This window comes from Lissotriton vulgaris, chromosome 3_1 (genome assembly GCF_964263255.1).
Source record: "Lissotriton vulgaris chromosome 3_1, aLisVul1.2, whole genome shotgun sequence".
In the NCBI taxonomy this organism is placed as follows: domain Eukaryota; kingdom Metazoa; phylum Chordata; class Amphibia; order Caudata; family Salamandridae; genus Lissotriton; species Lissotriton vulgaris.
Window position 1 is genome coordinate 751,937,798 of NC_141689.1, and position 19,333 is coordinate 751,957,130.

Below are 19,333 nucleotides of genomic sequence, written 5' to 3' on the forward strand. Positions count from 1 at the left end.
CATGAGTGACATAATATGTGACATCATCAGCAGTGCATTACACGCGCAAGTTATAGTGAGTCCAACTAACTATAACGTGGCATTTCATTGGTTTTATGTCAGTAAAATTTCCCGCTAACTATAAGTGGTGTGAAACCTATGGTTTTTTCAGTGAATATATGAATATATATATATATATATATATATTACAAATAAGAGGCCACACTCTGGAATCCGATATTCAAGTTTAATTACACCTGTAACGCTTCCCCAATGTGTTTTAGCCTCGCAAGGCCTTTGACACGGTTAGTGAGTCCTTTTTCTATTGCACTATATATACATACCACATACGCCTTTTATGTGGCTTTCTGGGTAATGTAGTGCAATTTCTCTTTACAACTTTATTTACAAAAATTAGAGATGTTGACTGTTGTTAGTGTACAAGTTTGGCAATATGTTAGTACAACCAGGATCCTGAGCAGTATAGTACTATGCATAATTTTCCCATTTTCAAATCATCCGCTGATCGTTAAGCTGCGGTCATGCTGTTTACTTGGGCATTCTTGACGATTTCAGTAATATATTTCTTACCGAAAATTCACAAGACTTTGGAGAATCCTCCTGGCAGACCGATTGTGTCCTCATGCGATTCTGTGCATGAGAATGTATTGAAATATGTTGATCAATATTTGGTGCCAATAGCACAAAGCCTAAGTTCATATATTAGAGACACATGGGATTTCCTGAGAACATTTTCAGGGTTGGGACACAAACTACATATTGGCTATGATAGACCAGTTTCCCTGTATACATCAATCCAACATGACATTGGTCTAAAAGCATGTAAATACTTTTTGAGGCAAAGACGAATATCAGAATTGGAACACACACAAATGTTTTTGTCAATGATAGAAACTTGTCTGACAAACAATGTCTTTCTCTTCAATTGCGAACTATTCAGACCGAAATGTGGGACAGTAATGGGCATTTCCTTTCTCCCCAACTATGCTGATATCACCAAGGGATGGTGGGCGAAGACAATAGCTTGGGGGACAGAAAAGAAGATGGAATTGGAAAAGGTAATTCTTTGGGTACAATACATCGATAACCGTTTCATAATAAGGAATGGAATAGAAAATGATTTCAAGACATACTTTCAAAAACTCAATCAAATAAATGTAGGTCTATCCTTCACATGTATAATCAGAAAAAAGGAAATTTCCTTTTTAGACACATGGATATACATAGAGGAAAATCAGATACATTCAACGCACTTCAGGAAAGAAACTGTGACAAACAGCATTTTGCACAGTACCAGCTTCCATCCTAGGTCATTAGTGGAAAGCATTCCTTATGGAGAATTTGTAAAGATGAAGCGAAATTGCTCAAAGGAAAAAGATGCAGAAATAAAAATTGTTGAAACAACTTCAAGACTGAGAATGAGTGGCTATAAAGACATAACCCTTAAGAAAAGTAGGGAAAACATTTGCAAGAAATCTCAAGAAGAAATATTAATGACCAAAAGGGAAATGGAACTACCAAGAAAGGAAAATTAGACTCCAAGATTCAGCATGACTTAGTAAAGAGAATGGTCAGATTGTAAATAAAATACAAAAATATTGGCATTTGATTGCGAATGAAACAGATATTGGCTCACTACTGGGGTCCAGGCCACTGGTGACCTATAGGAAAACAAAATCATTAAAAGATCTACTAGTGAAAAGCCACTTTCAAAAAAATCCAAATTAAAATTGGCTATGGGAACAACAAAGAGGTTTCAAAAAGTGAAATATGTGTAAAGCTTGCAAAATTGGGATCAATCAGAGAAGTATTCAAGATAGAGATAGACAAATTATAGAAATGAACCAAAAAATCACCTGCACCGCCATATTGTGATATATGTCATCAAATGCAATTGTGGATTACAATATATAGGGAGCGCCATTTGCATGTTGAAAAAAAGAATCTTGGAGCACATAAGGGCAGAGAAAAACAAGGTTATGACATATGCAACAGCTAAACATATGGCACAATGGCAAAATATTAACTGGGAAGCTATGAACTTTTTGTCATCTATGCAGTGACATCAGAACGTGGCGGGAACAGAATAAAAAAACTTCGACAATTAGAATCACGCTACACCATAAGATTAGGAACCAAAGTGCCATCAGGAATTAACAATGATGAAGAATTATATGTACATCTAGGCTGAATGGAAAAGAATTTATAAGAACAATAATACAGGAACACAAAATGTGTACTATTTGCCTTATCCATCAATGAAAAAACCAACAAGAAAAAATTGCGGACAATGGAAGAATGAATATGAGAAGCAACACGAATAATGAGAGCAGAAACCCTTGTCTAAGTATGGGAAATAAGAGTACTATAACAAAAATAATCAAGACAAAAAAATCACTGAAAAGAAACATTGCCATACAAACAAATGAGTGATGGCACAATGACTATAAATAATAGTTAAGAATGTATACTTAATACAAACAAAACTAAGTGAAAAACATGACAGCAGCTTAATGATAAACTGATAATTTACAAAATGGGACAATTAAGCATAGTACTATACTGTGCACAATCCTGGTTGTACTAACATATTGCCATACATGTAAACTCAATATATCTCATTTTTGTAAGTATTTGTAAATAAAGTTGTAAAGAGAATTTGCACTACATTTACCCACAAAGGTCAATGTGGTATGTATATATACTGCAATAGAAAAAGGACTCACTAACCGTGACAAAGGCCCTGCGAGGCTGAAACGCGTTGGTGAAGCGTTACATGTGTAATTAAACTTGAATATCGGATTCCAGAGTGTCGTGTTTTTTGTTTGGAAATTAAATACAGGGCTTGGATTCGGCCCTTATGTCTGCACCCGTTGTTGTGCGCGCTGGAAATTTGAATCATATTGTGGAGCATATATATATGTTTCGATCGATCATGAAATTGGCATTTCAGCCTGTAAATTATTTTTAAAAGAAAGAAACATTCATTACTCGAACCATAATAAGATGCTGGAGGAAATGATGAGGATGTGTCTAAATCAGAATGTCTTTCACTTTGGGCAAGATATCTTTGCGCAAAGAAGAGGAACAGTGATGGGTTTTTCCTTTAGCCCGCGTTTTGCCTGCCTCACCATGGGTTGGTGGGAGCAAAAATGGGCCTGGCAATCTGACAATGATGTATTCATGAACAAAGTTGTGCTCTGGTTGAGATTCATCGACGACCTCCTGCTAGTGTGGGATGGATCAGAAAATGATTTCAAGGATTATTTTGAAATTCTCAACAACACACCGGCAAATTTCAAATTTACTTACGAACTGAGTGACACCAAAGTAACATTTCTAGATACAGAAATTTACATTGAATCAAATCAGGTACAAACAACATTACACAGGAAGAAAACGGCAACTAACGCACCATTACATGCCAGCAGTTTCCATCAGCAATGTCTTTTTGAAAATTCCGTATTCATTCTTGAGGGAGGCAAGATGGCCGCTGAGGGGTTGTGCTGAGAAGTCGCACTGTTTTCCTCTCCTGAAAATGCTGGTCTAAGGAGCCTATATTTACAACAAGGGGTGGTGAGGGACAGAGTCTCTGAATTAAACAGAATACTCTCACCCAGTCAAGAGATCAGGGCTAGATCCAACACCGTTTTTTAGCTCACTGCACCATCCCAGTTTCAGAACCTGGCTGTATGCAAATTAGTCTGTTCCTGTCCCAGTGCATGATGGGAACAGGGCAAACCAAACTACAAAAGCCAATTCTTACACTGGGAAGGAAACAAGCTACCGGGGACCGGTTTCTGGCATTTCAGCCGTCTTCGGCCTGGCTTGCTTGAATCCTGATGGTGCAATGAGCAAGGGACTCACATCTGAGCATACCCTTCCACGCTTAGGGTGGACAAAAATATTTACAACAAGGGGTGGTGAGGGACAGAGTCTCTGAATTAAACAGAATACTCTCACCCAGTCAAGAGATCAGGGCTAGATCCAACACCGTTTTTTAGCTCACTGCACCATCCCAGTTTCAGAACCTGGCTGTATGCAAATTAGTCTGTTCCTGTCCCAGTGCATGATGGGAACAGGGCAAACCAAACTACAAAAGCCAATTCTTACACTGGGAAGGAAACAAGCTACCGGGGACCGGTTTCTGGCATTTCAGCCGTCTTCGGCCTGGCTTGCTTGAATCCTGATGGTGCAATGAGCAAGGGACTCACATCTGAGCATACCCTTCCACGCTTAGGGTGGACAAAAATATTTACAACAAGGGGTGGTGAGGGACAGAGTCTCTGAATTAAACAGAATACTCTCACCCAGTCAAGAGATCAGGGCTAGATCCAACACCGTTTTTTAGCTCACTGCACCATCCCAGTTTCAGAACCTGGCTGTATGCAAATTAGTCTGTTCCTGTCCCAGTGCATGATGGGAACAGGGCAAACCAAACTACAAAAGCCAATTCTTACACTGGGAAGGAAACAAGCTACCGGGGACCGGTTTCTGGCATTTCAGCCGTCTTCGGCCTGGCTTGCTTGAATCCTGATGGTGCAATGAGCAAGGGACTCACATCTGAGCATACCCTTCCACGCTTAGGGTGGACAAAAATATTTACAACAAGGGGTGGTGAGGGACAGAGTCTCTGAATTAAACAGAATACTCTCACCCAGTCAAGAGATCAGGGCTAGATCCAACACCGTTTTTTAGCTCACTGCACCATCCCAGTTTCAGAACCTGGCTGTATGCAAATTAGTCTGTTCCTGTCCCAGTGCATGATGGGAACAGGGCAAACCAAACTACAAAAGCCAATTCTTACACTGGGAAGGAAACAAGCTACCGGGGACCGGTTTCTGGCATTTCAGCCGTCTTCGGCCTGGCTTGCTTGAATCCTGATGGTGCAATGAGCAAGGGACTCACATCTGAGCATACCCTTCCACGCTTAGGGTGGACAAAAATATTTACAACAAGGGGTGGTGAGGGACAGAGTCTCTGAATTAAACAGAATACTCTCACCCAGTCAAGACTAAGGAGCCTAAACGCTGTGGAAATTAATGGCTAAATGGCTGGTGAACGCTGGTGGCACCAAGGATTAAAGGCGTACATACGATTAACAAAACAACTTGCCAGGAGCAGATTAAATTGGGACTGGCTGAGTGAGAAGCTATCACGCTGGAACCTAGTGCCGATCTACAAATTGCCCCTTCGAAGTGCTAAACCAGATAAAAGAAAATATATGACAGATCTACCTATGGTGAAAAAACTGGTCATCGCGGCTACACCGAGTGCTGATCCAAGTACTGACAAGCCTGGAAAGTCTCTGGGGGCGACCCGAAAGGTCCCAGCTATCCCGGCTGTCCCAGTCACTGTATCGAAAAAGAAATCAGAGCTACGGGACAAGACAGGCGAGGCAGCAGGAAGCGCTATAAGTAATACGGCAGAGCCCCGAAATCACAAAGGGGGCAGAGGGGATAAGCCGTGCAAAGGAGCAGATGCCCCGAAAGGGAGAGACCCAGCAATGCGGCAACCTACCTTGAATGAGGTATTTTCTGCGATAATCCCCGGGCAGACCGGAGGCGCACACGAACAACTGGAGGTTGGTGGAAACGTCCTCGAGGACGCTACGGAGGCAACGCTGCACGCCGAGAGCCAGGTTGCTAGGCAACGATCGGATTCCGAGCAAGGAGCTAAAGGAGAACAGACGCCTAGGCAGCAGCTCGATGAGGGTTTTCAGCAGAAGGAGATAACGCCAGAGGTAACACCAGAGGCTTGCACAGCAGGACTAACACCTGAGGTGATCATAACGACGGAAGAAGGTAAAAACAAAACGCTGGGGAGTACAGACCAGGGGAGTGCTGATATGATGGGGGCTTTACTTTTAATGGAAGCTGAGATGAATTCTGATAAACATACAAAACAGACAGACAATGCTTGGTGCAGTAGAGACAGAATGACTGATAAGAAGGATATGGAGAAAGCCCGGGATAAGAACATAAATATAAAAGAATGGGGTGAAGGTGCATCAATAGAGGGGGAATTTTTCTCAGTGAATGAAGACACAGAATCGGAGTCCACAGCCTGAGAGAGCCCAGTGGAGGAGGAGGAGGGTTCAGATTCAGGATCCGATACCTCTGGAAAAGAGTCTACGCAACGAAAAAAAATGCCTAGATCAAGGAGAGGGGTTTCAGGATCTCCATCTCACCCTGAAAGACGCTTAGAATGGGACTATTTGGCTACCTCACAGGAATATCAAGATATCGGGGCAACTGGAGGTTCCGCTCGCAGTGACGCTTTTGGAATTCTATTCACTACACTTAAACAAATGCAAGCTGAAGCCAGGGCGGAAAGCCGCAGAGCAAGACAAGACACTAAGAAAATTCAAGGACCAATTAGAAAAGTTAATAAATTGTATAAAGAAGTAGTGGATAGAGTAACAGAAGTAGAAGAACGTACAGGAAAACTGGAGGATGATGTTGGGAGTTGGCAATCTTTTAAAACTGAACATGAACAGATGGCGGAAGACCTACGCTGGAAGATGGAAGATTTTGAGAACAGACAAAGACGGAACAATGTCAGAATTCTGGGTGTGGTAGAAGGGTCAGAAGGGCAGGATGTAAGACAATTTGTTGTAGACCTATTAAAGGGGGCCTTTCCAGAATCCCAGTGGCAATGGGAAAGGGAGGTGCAGAGGGCACATCGGTTCCCCTTTGTGTTAAAGAAAGGGCAGGCTACTGGAGGCCAGGGGGTGCTACCTAGGGCAATCCTTGTCAACATAGGACATTTTTTGTTAAGGCAAGAGATTATAGACAAAGCAAGACCCGACAGTAGACGAACATTTAAAGGTATTACATTTTTTACGAGACCCGACTTCTGCCACATTACGGTTGAGCGCAGATGGAAATTGAGGCAAATGATAACACCCTTTCAGGCCCTAGGGGCAGAAGCATACCTTCTTTATCCCTCAAGACTCAAGGTAGTGGTAAAAGGGAAAGCTTGGATGTTTGCCTCAGAGATTAAAGCCCAGCATTTTTTTTAGAACAGATGAAGGATCAGAAAGTGGATCAGGGGAAGGGATGAAGAATACTGGATACTAAATGAATGGGCTGAGTGCTCATGGATATTTTTTTGGCATTTATTTTTTGGATTGTAGGGGGTAAATCTAAAATGACACAGCATGAGGTCAGTAGGATTGAAGCAGGAGAGGGAAGCGACATGCACAATTTGACGCAGCCACACATAGGTTGCACGACCTATTTGCCTGTAAGGGGGTGGGAGGCAGGGGGTGGGGGGAGGTAAAAGGGCGGGAAGGGCCAGGGAGGGCAGAGGGGGGGGGTAGAAAAGGGTCACGAGGGTTTGGTGATTTAAAATTGGCGCAGCACACTGGGACAGGAAAAATGATGACATATATAAAAGATATACAGATATACACAACATCCATAGCACACCCACTATCGAACAACATAGTAGGGGTACTTAATGGTTACAGAATCAACCCAAATGTTGTGTAAAATAGCCTCAATAAATGTTTACGGCTTGAACGATATAAATAAAAGACATAGAGTTGCTGCGCTATTGAATACTTTGTAATTAGATCTGATCTGTCTGCAAGAGACGCACATAGAAGGCAATAAGGCATACCTTATGGAACAGTTGGGGTTTTGCGGTCTTGGCAAAAACTAACCAAGGGACAAAAACTAGAGGGGTGGTAGTGATGGGTAGAAAGAAAGACACAGAGGTAAAGAGGAAAAAAGAAGATCAATGGGGAAGATGGTTAATGTTGGAATTAGTATTTAAAGGGGAGACAATTACGTTGGTTTCAGTTTATGGGTTCACCGAGGACGATCCGGATATCTTTCAGTATCTGGATGTGGATTTGGCACAATGGTCGGAACCAATCATATGTTGTGGTGACTTTAATTTGCATGACCCAGTTCGTTCATTTGTACAACCGGGGACCCAATATCGAGGTAGAAAGAAAAAACCCATAGAGCTTTGTCGGAAATGGTGCTAAATAATGCTTTGATAGATCCATGGATAAAATGGCATCCGAATTTGGACGGTAGCACTTTCTTTTCAGCCCCACATCAGGTCTTAGTTAGGTTGGATTATTTTTTAATCTCAAATAGTCTGGTAACAGGTTCAGAAATAGAAAAACACCCACGTATCATATCAGATCATATCCCGCTAGTATTAACAGTTAAACTGGGTCAAGTTCAAAGGAAAGAGATACAATGGACGTTTGAAAGGGCTTTGCTGCAGGATCAGGAATATACAATAACTGTGACAAATTGGATTACGAGTTTCTGGGATATAAATAGAGATACAGCATCCCCAGGAGTAGTCTGGGACTCATTTAAGGCTGGGGTGAGAGGGGAGACAATGAGTTATGTCTTTTCGAAACAAAAGAGGGAAAAGTTAAAGGTAGAAGAGATGCATAGAAACATCTTGAGAGTCGAAGATGAGCTAGAATTGGCTATTAGACAACACTCCCCACTAGATCAGATACTGCTCAAAGGTATAGCACTAAGGGCAGAGGCAGCAGAAGGGATTACCAAGAAAACAATAGAAAAGTACCTGGCAAGCAAGGAGAGTGTTTACGAGCTTAGTGAACGTGTGGGCCATATTTGAGCTGTTCGGACTAGACAGAAAGGAGCGGCAGCAGATATTGGGGAGATCATAGATGCACAAGGAAATATGGTTCAAGAATCAGATCAGATAAGGGAAGTATTTAGGCAATACTACTCAGTTCTTTATGACGCAGATAATGCAGCAGGTATGGAGGATGTAGAAAGCTATCTGAGTGAAATACTCCCTTCAAAGCTATCACTGGAGGATAAGGCTCAATTACAAACAACATTTCAGCTAGAGGAGTTTGTTGCAGCAGTAGGTAACCTACCCACAGGGAAGGCTGCAGGCCCGGATCAGATACCACTGGAGTTTTATAAAACATTACAAACAATTCTATTGGGGGATATGTTTAATATAATGCTATTGGCACAGAAGGGAGTCTCAATACCGGAATCATGCGGAGGCGCTGACATTATAGTAATTGCAAAGAAAGGGAAACCAATGACCACCACAGGTTCATACCGACCAATTACTTTGATGAATTCAGACGTAAAGATGTATTCCAAGATGCTGGCTAAAAGATAATCAAGGGTTGTAGAAAGTCTGGTTTGTCCCTCCCAACATGGTTTCATCCCGGGAAAAGGAACAACACAGCACATAAGACAGGTAATAACAATGTTTGATGCAGCAAATACCCTAGGAGACCCTATGGCAGCACTATTTTTGGACGCTGGAAAGGCGTTTGATAGGGTCTCCTGGGGGTTTTTATGGTCGGTTATGAGGTGGAGCGGAATAGGTGAAGGCTTCATAAAAGCTATACAAACTCTTTATACAAACCCAACAGCTAAGATCAGAGTTAATAGAGGACAGTCGGAAGCTGTTAGAATAAGGAGAGGGACAAGGCAGGGTTGCCCTTCATCCCCCCTGCTATTTGCGTTATATCTGGATCCCCATCTGCGCAGATTGGAGAGAAATCCAGGCATACCGGCAATGAGTATAAATGCTGTAGAGTAAAAACACTGGCGTACGCGGATGACGTAGCTATATTGACACCAGATCCCAGAGATGCAATCAGGGTGACGGAGGAGGAGGCTCAACATTTTGGACAGGTTTCCGGATACAGTCTGAATAGATGTAAAACACAGATTGTTGAGAATAGTTACGTGAATTGTAATGATGATAGAGTTGTTAACTCAGCAATATATTTGGGGGTGGCAGTATCAGCAAATTTAGATCAGGTTGTGGGTAATAATATGACCCTGTTAAAGTTAAAGGGGATCTGGAGAGAATGAATAATTTACATTTGTCACTGGTGGGGTGTACCAATGTAATAAAGATAATCCTTCCCAAGTTTCTTTACTTTTTTAGATCAATCCCTTTATTCTTTGAGGTTAGTTGGTTTAATACCCTGGAGGCCATTTGTAATAGGTTTATTTGGGCACATGGCAAAACGCGTAGAGCTTATAGGTTTATGTCCCTACCTAGAGAGAGGGGAGGGTGGGGTGCTCCGGATTTCAGACTGTATTATATGGCAGCTGCCCTGCAATATATGCAGGGATTGATAGGTGGAAATGACTGTGATCCAAGGGTTGATAGTTTTTCTACGAAAATATACACAGTGGTAGTAGGGGTGGAAGCGGGAAATTGTTTTTTAAATAGTATAAATTATGGATACTTTAAAAGAACGAGATTTAAGACCATTCTGGCTGCTGTTAAAATATGGAATGCATTTCTGAAAAAGTTTAAATTGGGGAGATATAATCGGTATGTAAGATTGTATAAAAATAAGTAATTCCCTTTGGAAATATTTGGAGACCAAATCATGTTGAACTGGGCGGAAAGAGGGATTGTACAAATTGGAGATATACTGAAACCGGAGGGGCTGGTGCAGTTTATGGATCTTAGAAATAAATATGATTTGAGCAATAGAGATTTCTTTAAGTACCTTCAGATCAGGAGCTATCTAGGTAATAAACAAGGAGGACCAGGGGGATTTAATAAGAATGAAATTTTGGAGAAAATAAGAATAGCAGGAGATCGTTCGATACGCTCTATGTATGCGAGTCTGGCAAAAGAGAAAACTGATGATTTAGAAAAATATAGTAATAAATGGGCGGAGAAAATAAGTGGAGAAATAGTCTGGTTTCAGGAGTCATTAGATTTATGTCGATCGATACTGTGTGCATCCTCCCTTCAATCTCAGCATTACAAAACTATATATTCATTATATTTTACTCCAGCCAGGATAGCACAATGGGGAGGCAATAAGGGAACTACCTGTTCGAGATGCAATGCCGCCGAAGCTGACAATATACATATATTTGCCACCTGCCGACAACTCCATACGCTGCTCAGAGATATTGAGAGGTTTCTGGGTAGTACATTAGGGATCCGGAGTAAGCTTACTCCGTCTTGGTTCTTATTAAGGGTTGGCAGGGATAATGATGGTGTGCAGCAGGAATTTATATTCGTGGCAATGGCGGTATACAGGCTAATGATAGCTAGGGCCTGGTTGGACAAGAATCCACCGACAGTACAGTTTTGGCTGGCTAATTCATTAGCATCGTACAATATAGAGAAGAATATATATGCTCGAAAAGGGAAGAGAGGGAGACTGATGGGTTTGAGAATATGGGATCCTATAAGGAGATGGAAGGAGGGATTAGGATGAGTGGTTATTTTGTTTTGTTTTGTATAATTTTGTATAAAATAGTGAAATGTATTGAATAATATAGATCTGTATATCTGTATATCTTTGGTTGACATGAATTAATGGAAATGTAATTAATGATGAATAATGTATAATGTATAAAGTGTGACTAATTTGAAAAATAAAAAATATATTTAAAAAAAAATGAAAATTCTGTATGGAGAGTTTTTAAAGCTCTGGGGAATTTGTTCAGAGGACTCACAGTGGGTAGAACAAAGTGCAGCCACAGCGAGAAGATTTGTAAGACGGGGTTACTCCAAGAAACACATTAAAAATGGTTGGGAACGAGCAAATTCAAAAAGCAGGAATATCCTATTACAACCAATAAGAGATGAAACTTCTAAAAAAATCAGATAAGGAAGTAATAAGATTTATAACAACCTTATCGAACAAATCTAAACAAATCAGAAATATTCTGAAGAAGAATTGGAAAATTCAAAAACTAGATACAACCATTGGGCCAATAATAGGCAATTCTCCACAAATAACATACCGACGAGCTCCTAATTTGAAAGACTGTTTGACCCATAGTCATTTTTGGAAAGAAAAGAAGACATCATGGATACAAAGTAAGGGTTTTAGGAAATGCTACAAATGCAAGGTCAAATTGCCAAAGACATCTAGGAGGTGATGTTAGCAAATGGGAAAATCTGGAACATACAAGAACTGATCACTTGCAAAACACAGTACGTAATTTACATAATTGAATGCCCCTGCCAACTCAAATACGTTGGCAGTACAAAGTGTGAACTGAAAAAGAGGATTTTAGAACATGTAAGGGCAACGATACATCAGGATAGAACCAACGCGGTTGCCACGCATATGGAGACCCATCATGATCGTAATTGGAAAAGTCTTAGCTTTTATGGCATTGACACAGTAAACGGACAGGCAAGAGGAGGGGACAGAGAAAAAGCCTTGCGTATAAAAGAATCAAGATACATCCTCAGCCTACGGTCCATGACCCCGCATGGGCTTAATCAGAGTAAAGAATTGTATATATACTTGTAAAGAGACAATAAGGGATCCACTTAAGATGTAAAGTTATGAAATAGAATGGACTGAATGAATGTGTAACCGTAAGCCTCGCAAGATGATTTAAAGTTTTAACTTATTGTTTTACTATTTGGAGTTTACTGCAGTGGTTACCAAATAAGCATGAAGGCTAGCAAAACTCATGTACAGTAAGGGAAAAGTGACATCACATTTGATGCAGTATGATTGAATATATGCTTAAATACATAATGAATTGGTGATGGTGAGAGAATAAGGCCACCGGAGGCCTATGAAGGAAATTTGGAATAATTAAATTAATTATTCATTAGTATTAGCTTCAAATTAGCTTACATTAGATAAAGAATTATATTGTGAACATGATTGAAATGCAGTATGTTTTTAATCACGTAAAAAATAATTATTACCACGTACTACATTAACCATAATGCCCTGTCTTCAGAAGAGGATGTGACATCATCCAGATATGTTCCCTTTAAATGCATTGGAAATATGGGGGCGGTACCGTGAACAAGATCTCAGTAGGAGATCGAAACGCGTTGGTGGTTTGAATCTTTGGAGACTTGTGTAAATCAATTACTTGGAAATTTTGAAAACGATTGATGGAGTGCGACCCGATTCTTTCTTTTGGAAGGGTGTTTGGAAACTGAAGGTGGCATGCTCAGCCGCGGGGTGACGCACGACTAAAAGCAGCGCCTGGACCGCACAAATATCCGTATTAACTCCATCAACACACACAATTTTTATATATCTATATATATATATATATATATTACCCAAGACGTCTCCTCCAGTAGAAAGCAACAGGCAGCACACGAGGCTTGTGGAACATCCGCCTTTTATTTTCTCATCAGACCATGGGCATGACGCGTTTCGGGGGTTTTTCCTTTTTCAAATGCCCCCCTGGGCGAGTTGGGTCTCTTTTGCTTACAGTCCCAAAGTTAAAATTGTCCGTCCCACCTTCTAAAGTAGTGTGGGTTGCCTGACAAACACGGCATGGAGTCGCCTCTGCCTTGGGTAGTAAACTGCATTTCCCAGCATGCAGCATTGTATGCATGCCGGCGGCGATACCAATTACCGGCTCAATTTCTTTGTTGGGTCAGCAGCCGGTGTGCCATGTCGTCTGGCGGGAGCTGTGGCACTTGTTCTGGGTTCAGGTGATGACTTCCACACTCCTCTCCCCCTTCCTCGCACTTCAGACTGTCCTGGAAAAGGAAACGCCAATGAAGTAGGGGCGTAGCTCCATGCAGGTATGGACTGTATTCACAGCATTGTCCATTGCAGGCTTGATGCGGGGTAGTCAGAGGGTCTTCCTTTTTGCGACCCCCATTAGACACTTGCGGGGGGGTGCACGCCTTGCGTGTGGTTCAGCACGAGTGCTAAACACTTGCAACACGCTAAATGTTACCCAAGACGTCTCCTCCAGTAGAAAGAAACAGGCAGCACACGAGGCTTGTGGAACATCCGCCTTTTATTTCCTCATCAGACCATGGGCATGACGCGTTTCGGGGATTTTTCCTTTTTCAAATGCCCCCCTGGTCGAGTTGTGTCTCTTTTGCTTACAGTTCCAAAGTTAAAATTGTCCGTCCCACCTTCTAAAGTAGTGTGGGTTGCCTGACAAACACGGCATGGAGTCGCCTCTGCCTTGGGTTGTAAACTGCATTTCCCAGCATGCAGCATTGTATGCATGCCGGCGGCGATACCAATTACTGGCTCAATTTCTTTATATACCCAAACATAAAAAAAAATCAGTTTCTTAAGTAGTAAGTAGTATTTAACACATACATGCATATATATTTGCATAAATACACATAGAGGGATGGAAATCATACAAACTTAGCTGGGATGTAAGAGTCGCACGAGGAAAAACATAATGATGTAAAGGTAATCATGATGTGATTACTAAAATGCAATTTACTCTTGTTGCCTTGATTTTGATGATATCAAGGTCTTCTGGGTCAAGACTGGGTTTCTTCAGCAAGAAGCCTTGGAAAATGAATAAGTTGAGGTACATGTTGTCACGTAGAAGAGAGGTACACACTGTCATGTAGAAGATTCAGCAAATTCCTAGACAAACATGCCGAAGACATGTCAGAATGATTGGGTATTTTCAAATAATGACCTTTGTACTGTGTGTGGATAATTTCTAGAACAAACTAATTAAAGCGCTGTTTATTTAAATATTTTCTATACTAGGTATGCTTAGAAAAACTGCAAGATGTCCAGCTGGCCCTTGTAATCTCTCGACTCTATGAATCAGAATTTGAAATGTCTGCTACTTATAAATCCATACTACAGAAAAGCATTTTGGGATTTAGGCCTCCTGGTGAAGAGCTAGGGTCATCAAAGATACATCCAGACCCTTTTGTTCGTAGTATGGCTTACTGGATTTTGGAAGAATATAGCAGGTCTCTTGATACTCTGCTACAGCAGCCTATGAATGACAGAGGTGAGTAGGTGGTGTCATTTCATCATCCATTAATTAGGATTTAATAGTCAATGCTCTCCATTTTTAGTTGGTGTTGGATGTGATAAAAATGGATAATCTCAGAATGTATAATTCACTGAACTAAAGGCACAAGTGTTTGCCACCTACCTCAAGTACATGTGGAACCGGTGCTATTAATGTTTGTATTCCGATATAAAGAGTTTAATGAGATATCAAGTTTATAATGCATGTAGTTCAATATATTGTGAATTTGTGTTGTGTTTTAATTAACTTTTGCATTTTTTGACTTTGAAGTGTTACAATTTTTGTGCAATTCTGTTGCTAATGGCGCAGCCATATACACTGTTCAGCGATCCCTGACTCCCAAATCTTGTCAATCTAGGACAGGACCATGTCATATGAAAGAAGTCAGCTGGAATCCGGGACATCAAAGGCATGCATGACTAGCAAGTAGCCCTGCTTTATTTAGCCTGTTTGGTGAGAGGTATACAGTATGTAAACAATGTTTGCACCAAATGAAGCCCAGATGATGAAGTGAATGTATTCGGGGCCATCAGAGGAACTCGACAATCTGGTTCTTCTATAGGTCCTAGCCATCCTTCCCGCCTGGCTCCAAAGGTTGTCAGTGTATCCGGTGCATTAATGATCTGTGTGCTATAAATCTTGGATGCCCCCTTGCCAAAGGCACCTATCTGCATTCCAGACAGGGAGTAAGCATGCTGAAGATTCTAAAAAGAGGACATGTAGTTAACTTCCATTCGTCTCCTAGGAACGTAATACTGATGGTGTCCACCAAGTCAGTGATGCTACTACTTTTAGTCATGCCATTGGGGAGTGGGTTGGGTGAATCTGAAAGAAACAGGTTAGTATTAGATTCCTTACCGTCGTTTGGCGTCGTCTCTGGCTCCGCGTCCATCGTCGGCGTCGTCTGCGCCGGAATGACGTCGTCGGAGTACTTAGACGCCGCCCATGCGCGCTGACGTCAGTTCTTTTTTCCGCGCCAGCTGGTGCAGATCCAGAGAAGCTCTACCCCTTAGTCACTTTTTGACTAAAACTTTTTGATCATTTTTGATCCTCTTCTAAGTCATTTTCGACTCTTCAGGTGCCGGTAGGGATGCCCGGGTTCAAGCTCTGCTCGAAGTGTAGTCGACTGATGTCGAATACCGCCCCCCATCGCCGGTGTGTGCAGTGCCTAGGCCTCGACCACGACGACCGATCTTGTTCCGACTGTCGAGCCCTGACATCGAAGGCTAGGCGGGAGCGGTCCTGCAAGCGGCTCAAGTTCCGGCATTCGGCCCGCGCCATTCGAGGTCCCGGTCCCACTGGAGGTCGAGGGACCGGTCGCGGGGTCGGAGCCCTCGCAGCTCAGGAAGTCGGCATTGGTCTTCTGGTTCCTCCTCAGGTAAGAGGCATGAAAGGTCGGAGCGGCGTCATCGCTCCACCGACCGCCCCTGACGCTCGCCTGACGTGGCCGGGGTTTTGGGTGGCACCACCCACGCGGCTCCGCCGAAGTCGCTGGCGCCGCATCCTGCCCCATACCTTCGGGCCCTGAGCAAGATGCGACGCGGGAGGAGATCGAGCAGTACCTCATGGCCATGAGGTCGCTCTCTTATCCACCGGGCCCCACGGCGCCTTCGGGCCCAGTGGGCCCGGCTCCGGGGCCTAGCGAATCGGGTGATCCGTCACTGACACCGTCAGCGGCTTCGGCCCTGGCGCCGCCGGCGACTTCGGTCCCGGCGCCGCAGGCCCCGACCGGATCCGGGTCGACGCCGGTCGACCTTACGACCTCACCGGCGCCGTCCCCGAGGGTGTCACCACCGGCACCGACAACGGTTGACGCCGGCCCCAGTCCTTCTGTCGCTCCCGTTCACCCGTTGACACGGCCCTGTTGGGAGCCGTATGAGACAGCAATAGGTACAATCCACTTTCACGAACGGGCCCAGATTGTTGATCCTGGCTACCAGGAATTGGGTGACGAAGAGGACTGGGAGGAGTCTGAGGACCCTCTGACATGGGAGTGTCAGGACCAAGCGGACAGGACAGTGGAGCTTGGGGAGGCCAGTGGCCTGGACCTCTCCCCAGACACTGGTTTTGTCTCCCCTCCTACCGTGGCTACGGAGGAGGGGGCAGCCTATAGCGTAGTGTTGATGTGGGCAGCTAAGGCCTTAAACCTTAAGCTCCCCTCAGTGGCCGTGAGGACTAATCTCCTCACTGAGGTCCTCAAACCGCAGTCAAGCTCGGTCAAGCCTCTGCTGCCGTTCAATGAGGCCTTATGTGACGTTCTGTTGGGCACTTGGTCCAAGCCCACCTCAGGACCGCCTGTGGACAGGAACGTGGCCAGACGCTTCCGCCCAGCTCCGGGTGACCCAAGCTTCCTGTCGACCCACCCCACCCCCGAGAGCCTGGTTATCCAGGCTTCTAACTCCCGGACCGTGTTCCCATCGGCTCCTCCCTACAGGGAATCCAAGAGGTTTGAACAGTTTGGCAAGAAAGTGCTCTCGTCCCTTAGTCTGAGACTGCGATCAGTCAATACCGCATGGCTCTTGGGCCGCTACACCCACACCCTGTGGGACACGGTTGCGGACGTGCTGCCACAATGCCCTGAGGAAGTCAGGGCTAAACTCGCCCAAGCCCTAGTGGAGGGCCGAGATGCGGCACGGTACTCTATCCGGTGCGGACTGGATACCACCGATACACTGGGCAGAGCGATGGCTACGACAGTAGCGGTTTGACGCCACGCCTGGTTATGGTGCGCCAATTTTTCGGCCGATGTCCAGGCTACTCTTCTGGACATGCCGTTTGATGGCCGTCACCTGTTTGGCGACCAGGCAGACCACGCGCTTGAGCACTTTAAGGACTCCAAGGCTATGGCCAAGTCCTTGGGCCTCTCGGCCCGCGCCAGCAGTCGGGTGCCTTTCGCTCCTTTCGTGGCCAAGGAAGGGGCGCCCCCACACGTGCAGCCAGCCACACGCCGCCTCAACAGAATCTTCAGCGCGGTGGCGGCCGTGGAAACCGCCGGGGAGGCGGTGGCGGACAACGGCGAGGCCAGTCCGCACCCGCAGCATCCACCTCAAAACCTTCCTAGTCTGAGTTTTCAGGCCCATGTGACGCCAGTGGGGGGCAGGGTTCGCCATTACCTCTTCCAATGGCGCACCGTCACATTGGACAGGTGGGTGCTGCAAATCGTCCGAAGGGGCTACTCCCGACACTTCGAGGCGACCCCTCCAGCCATGCCACCGCAGTACCACCGCGTGTCGGGGGACCACTTGCGACTTCTGCAGGAGGAAGTTACGGCCCTCTTGGCCAAGGGGGCCATAGAGCGCGTTCCTGGGCCAAAGGTAGGGTGTGGTTGTTACTCCCACTACTTTCTGGTACCCAAGAAGCGCAAAGAGGGCCTACGCCCTATCTTGGACCTACGGAACGTCAACGGCTTCCTCCGGAAGGAGAAGTTCAAGATGTTGACTTTTGCGGGTCTAGGGCAGCCAAGACCTGAGCCAGACTGGATGGTGACGTTGGACTTGCAGGACGCTTACTTTCACATCCCCGTCCTGCCGGCCCACCGGCGTTACCTGCGGTTCACGGTGGGCCTCAAGCACTTTCAGTTCACCGTGCCCCCCTTTGGCCTTACCAGCGCCCCACGGGTGTTCACGAAAGTGATGGCGGTGGTCGTAGCTCATCTGCGCAGGTTAGGGGTTTCAGTCTTCCCCTACCTCGACGACTGGTTGTTGAAGGCGGGCTCGCCCCAGACAGTCGTCAACCACCTCCAGATTACGGCGGATCTCTTGCACCTGCTGGGGTTTTCCATCAACGTGCCGAAATCACACCTGTGTCCCTCCCAAAATCTCCTCTTCATCTGAGCTGTTCTGGACTCGGCACAGTTTCGGGTTTATTCTCCCGAGCAGCGAGTCCGGGATATTCAGGCTCTGATTCCGATCTTTCAGCCTTTATCCCGGATTTCGGTCAGGTTGACGCTGTTGCTCCTGGGGCTGATGGCTTCCTGCATCCTTCTGGTGCATCACGCCCGGCGGCGGATGCGGGCTCTGCAGTGGGACCTGAAGTTTCAGTGTGGCCCAGCATCAGGGCAACCTGTCCGACCATGTCCTGATCTCGGAGGGCACTGCAAGACAGCTGCAGTGGTGGCGCACGGACCGCGATTGGGTCAGCGGCAGATCCCTCTCCCTTCCCCAACCAGAGCACGTGGTTGTGACTGACGCGTCCCTCCAGGGCTGGGGAGGCCACATGGGAGAGGCAGAGATCAGAGGACTCTGGTCTCCGGCTCCATATCAACCTTCTGGAGCTGCGGGCGATTCGCATGGCACTGAAGGCATTCCTCCCCTCTGTCCAAGGGAGTGCAGTGCAGGTGTTCACGGACAACACCACCGCCATGTGATACTGCAACAAACAGGGCGGTGTGGGGTCCTGGACCCTCTGTTAAGAGGCTCTGCGCCTCTGGCAGTGGCTGAAACATCAGGGCGTGACCCTGGTGGTTCACCACTTGGCAGGTTCTCTAAACGCCAGCCGACGGTGCTCGATGGATCACGAATGGCGTCTGAACTCGGACGTGGCGTAAGGCATTTTCTGCGGTGGGGAGAGCCTTGATTAGA

General features: G+C 45.1%; 1 protein-coding gene across 2 annotated transcripts in view; it reads left to right on the forward strand.

Annotated features, from left to right (window-relative positions):
- DMXL1 (Dmx like 1) overlaps positions 1–19,333 on the forward strand; it is a 2,236,090-nt gene that overhangs the window by 1,144,557 nt on the left and 1,072,200 nt on the right. For both annotated transcript variants that reach the window (XM_086961064.1, XM_086961065.1), the window contains exon 23: positions 14,477–14,729. In XM_086961064.1, the coding sequence (XP_086817190.1) occupies positions 14,477–14,729 (253 nt within the window). The remainder of the gene's footprint in view (positions 1–14,476; positions 14,730–19,333) is intronic.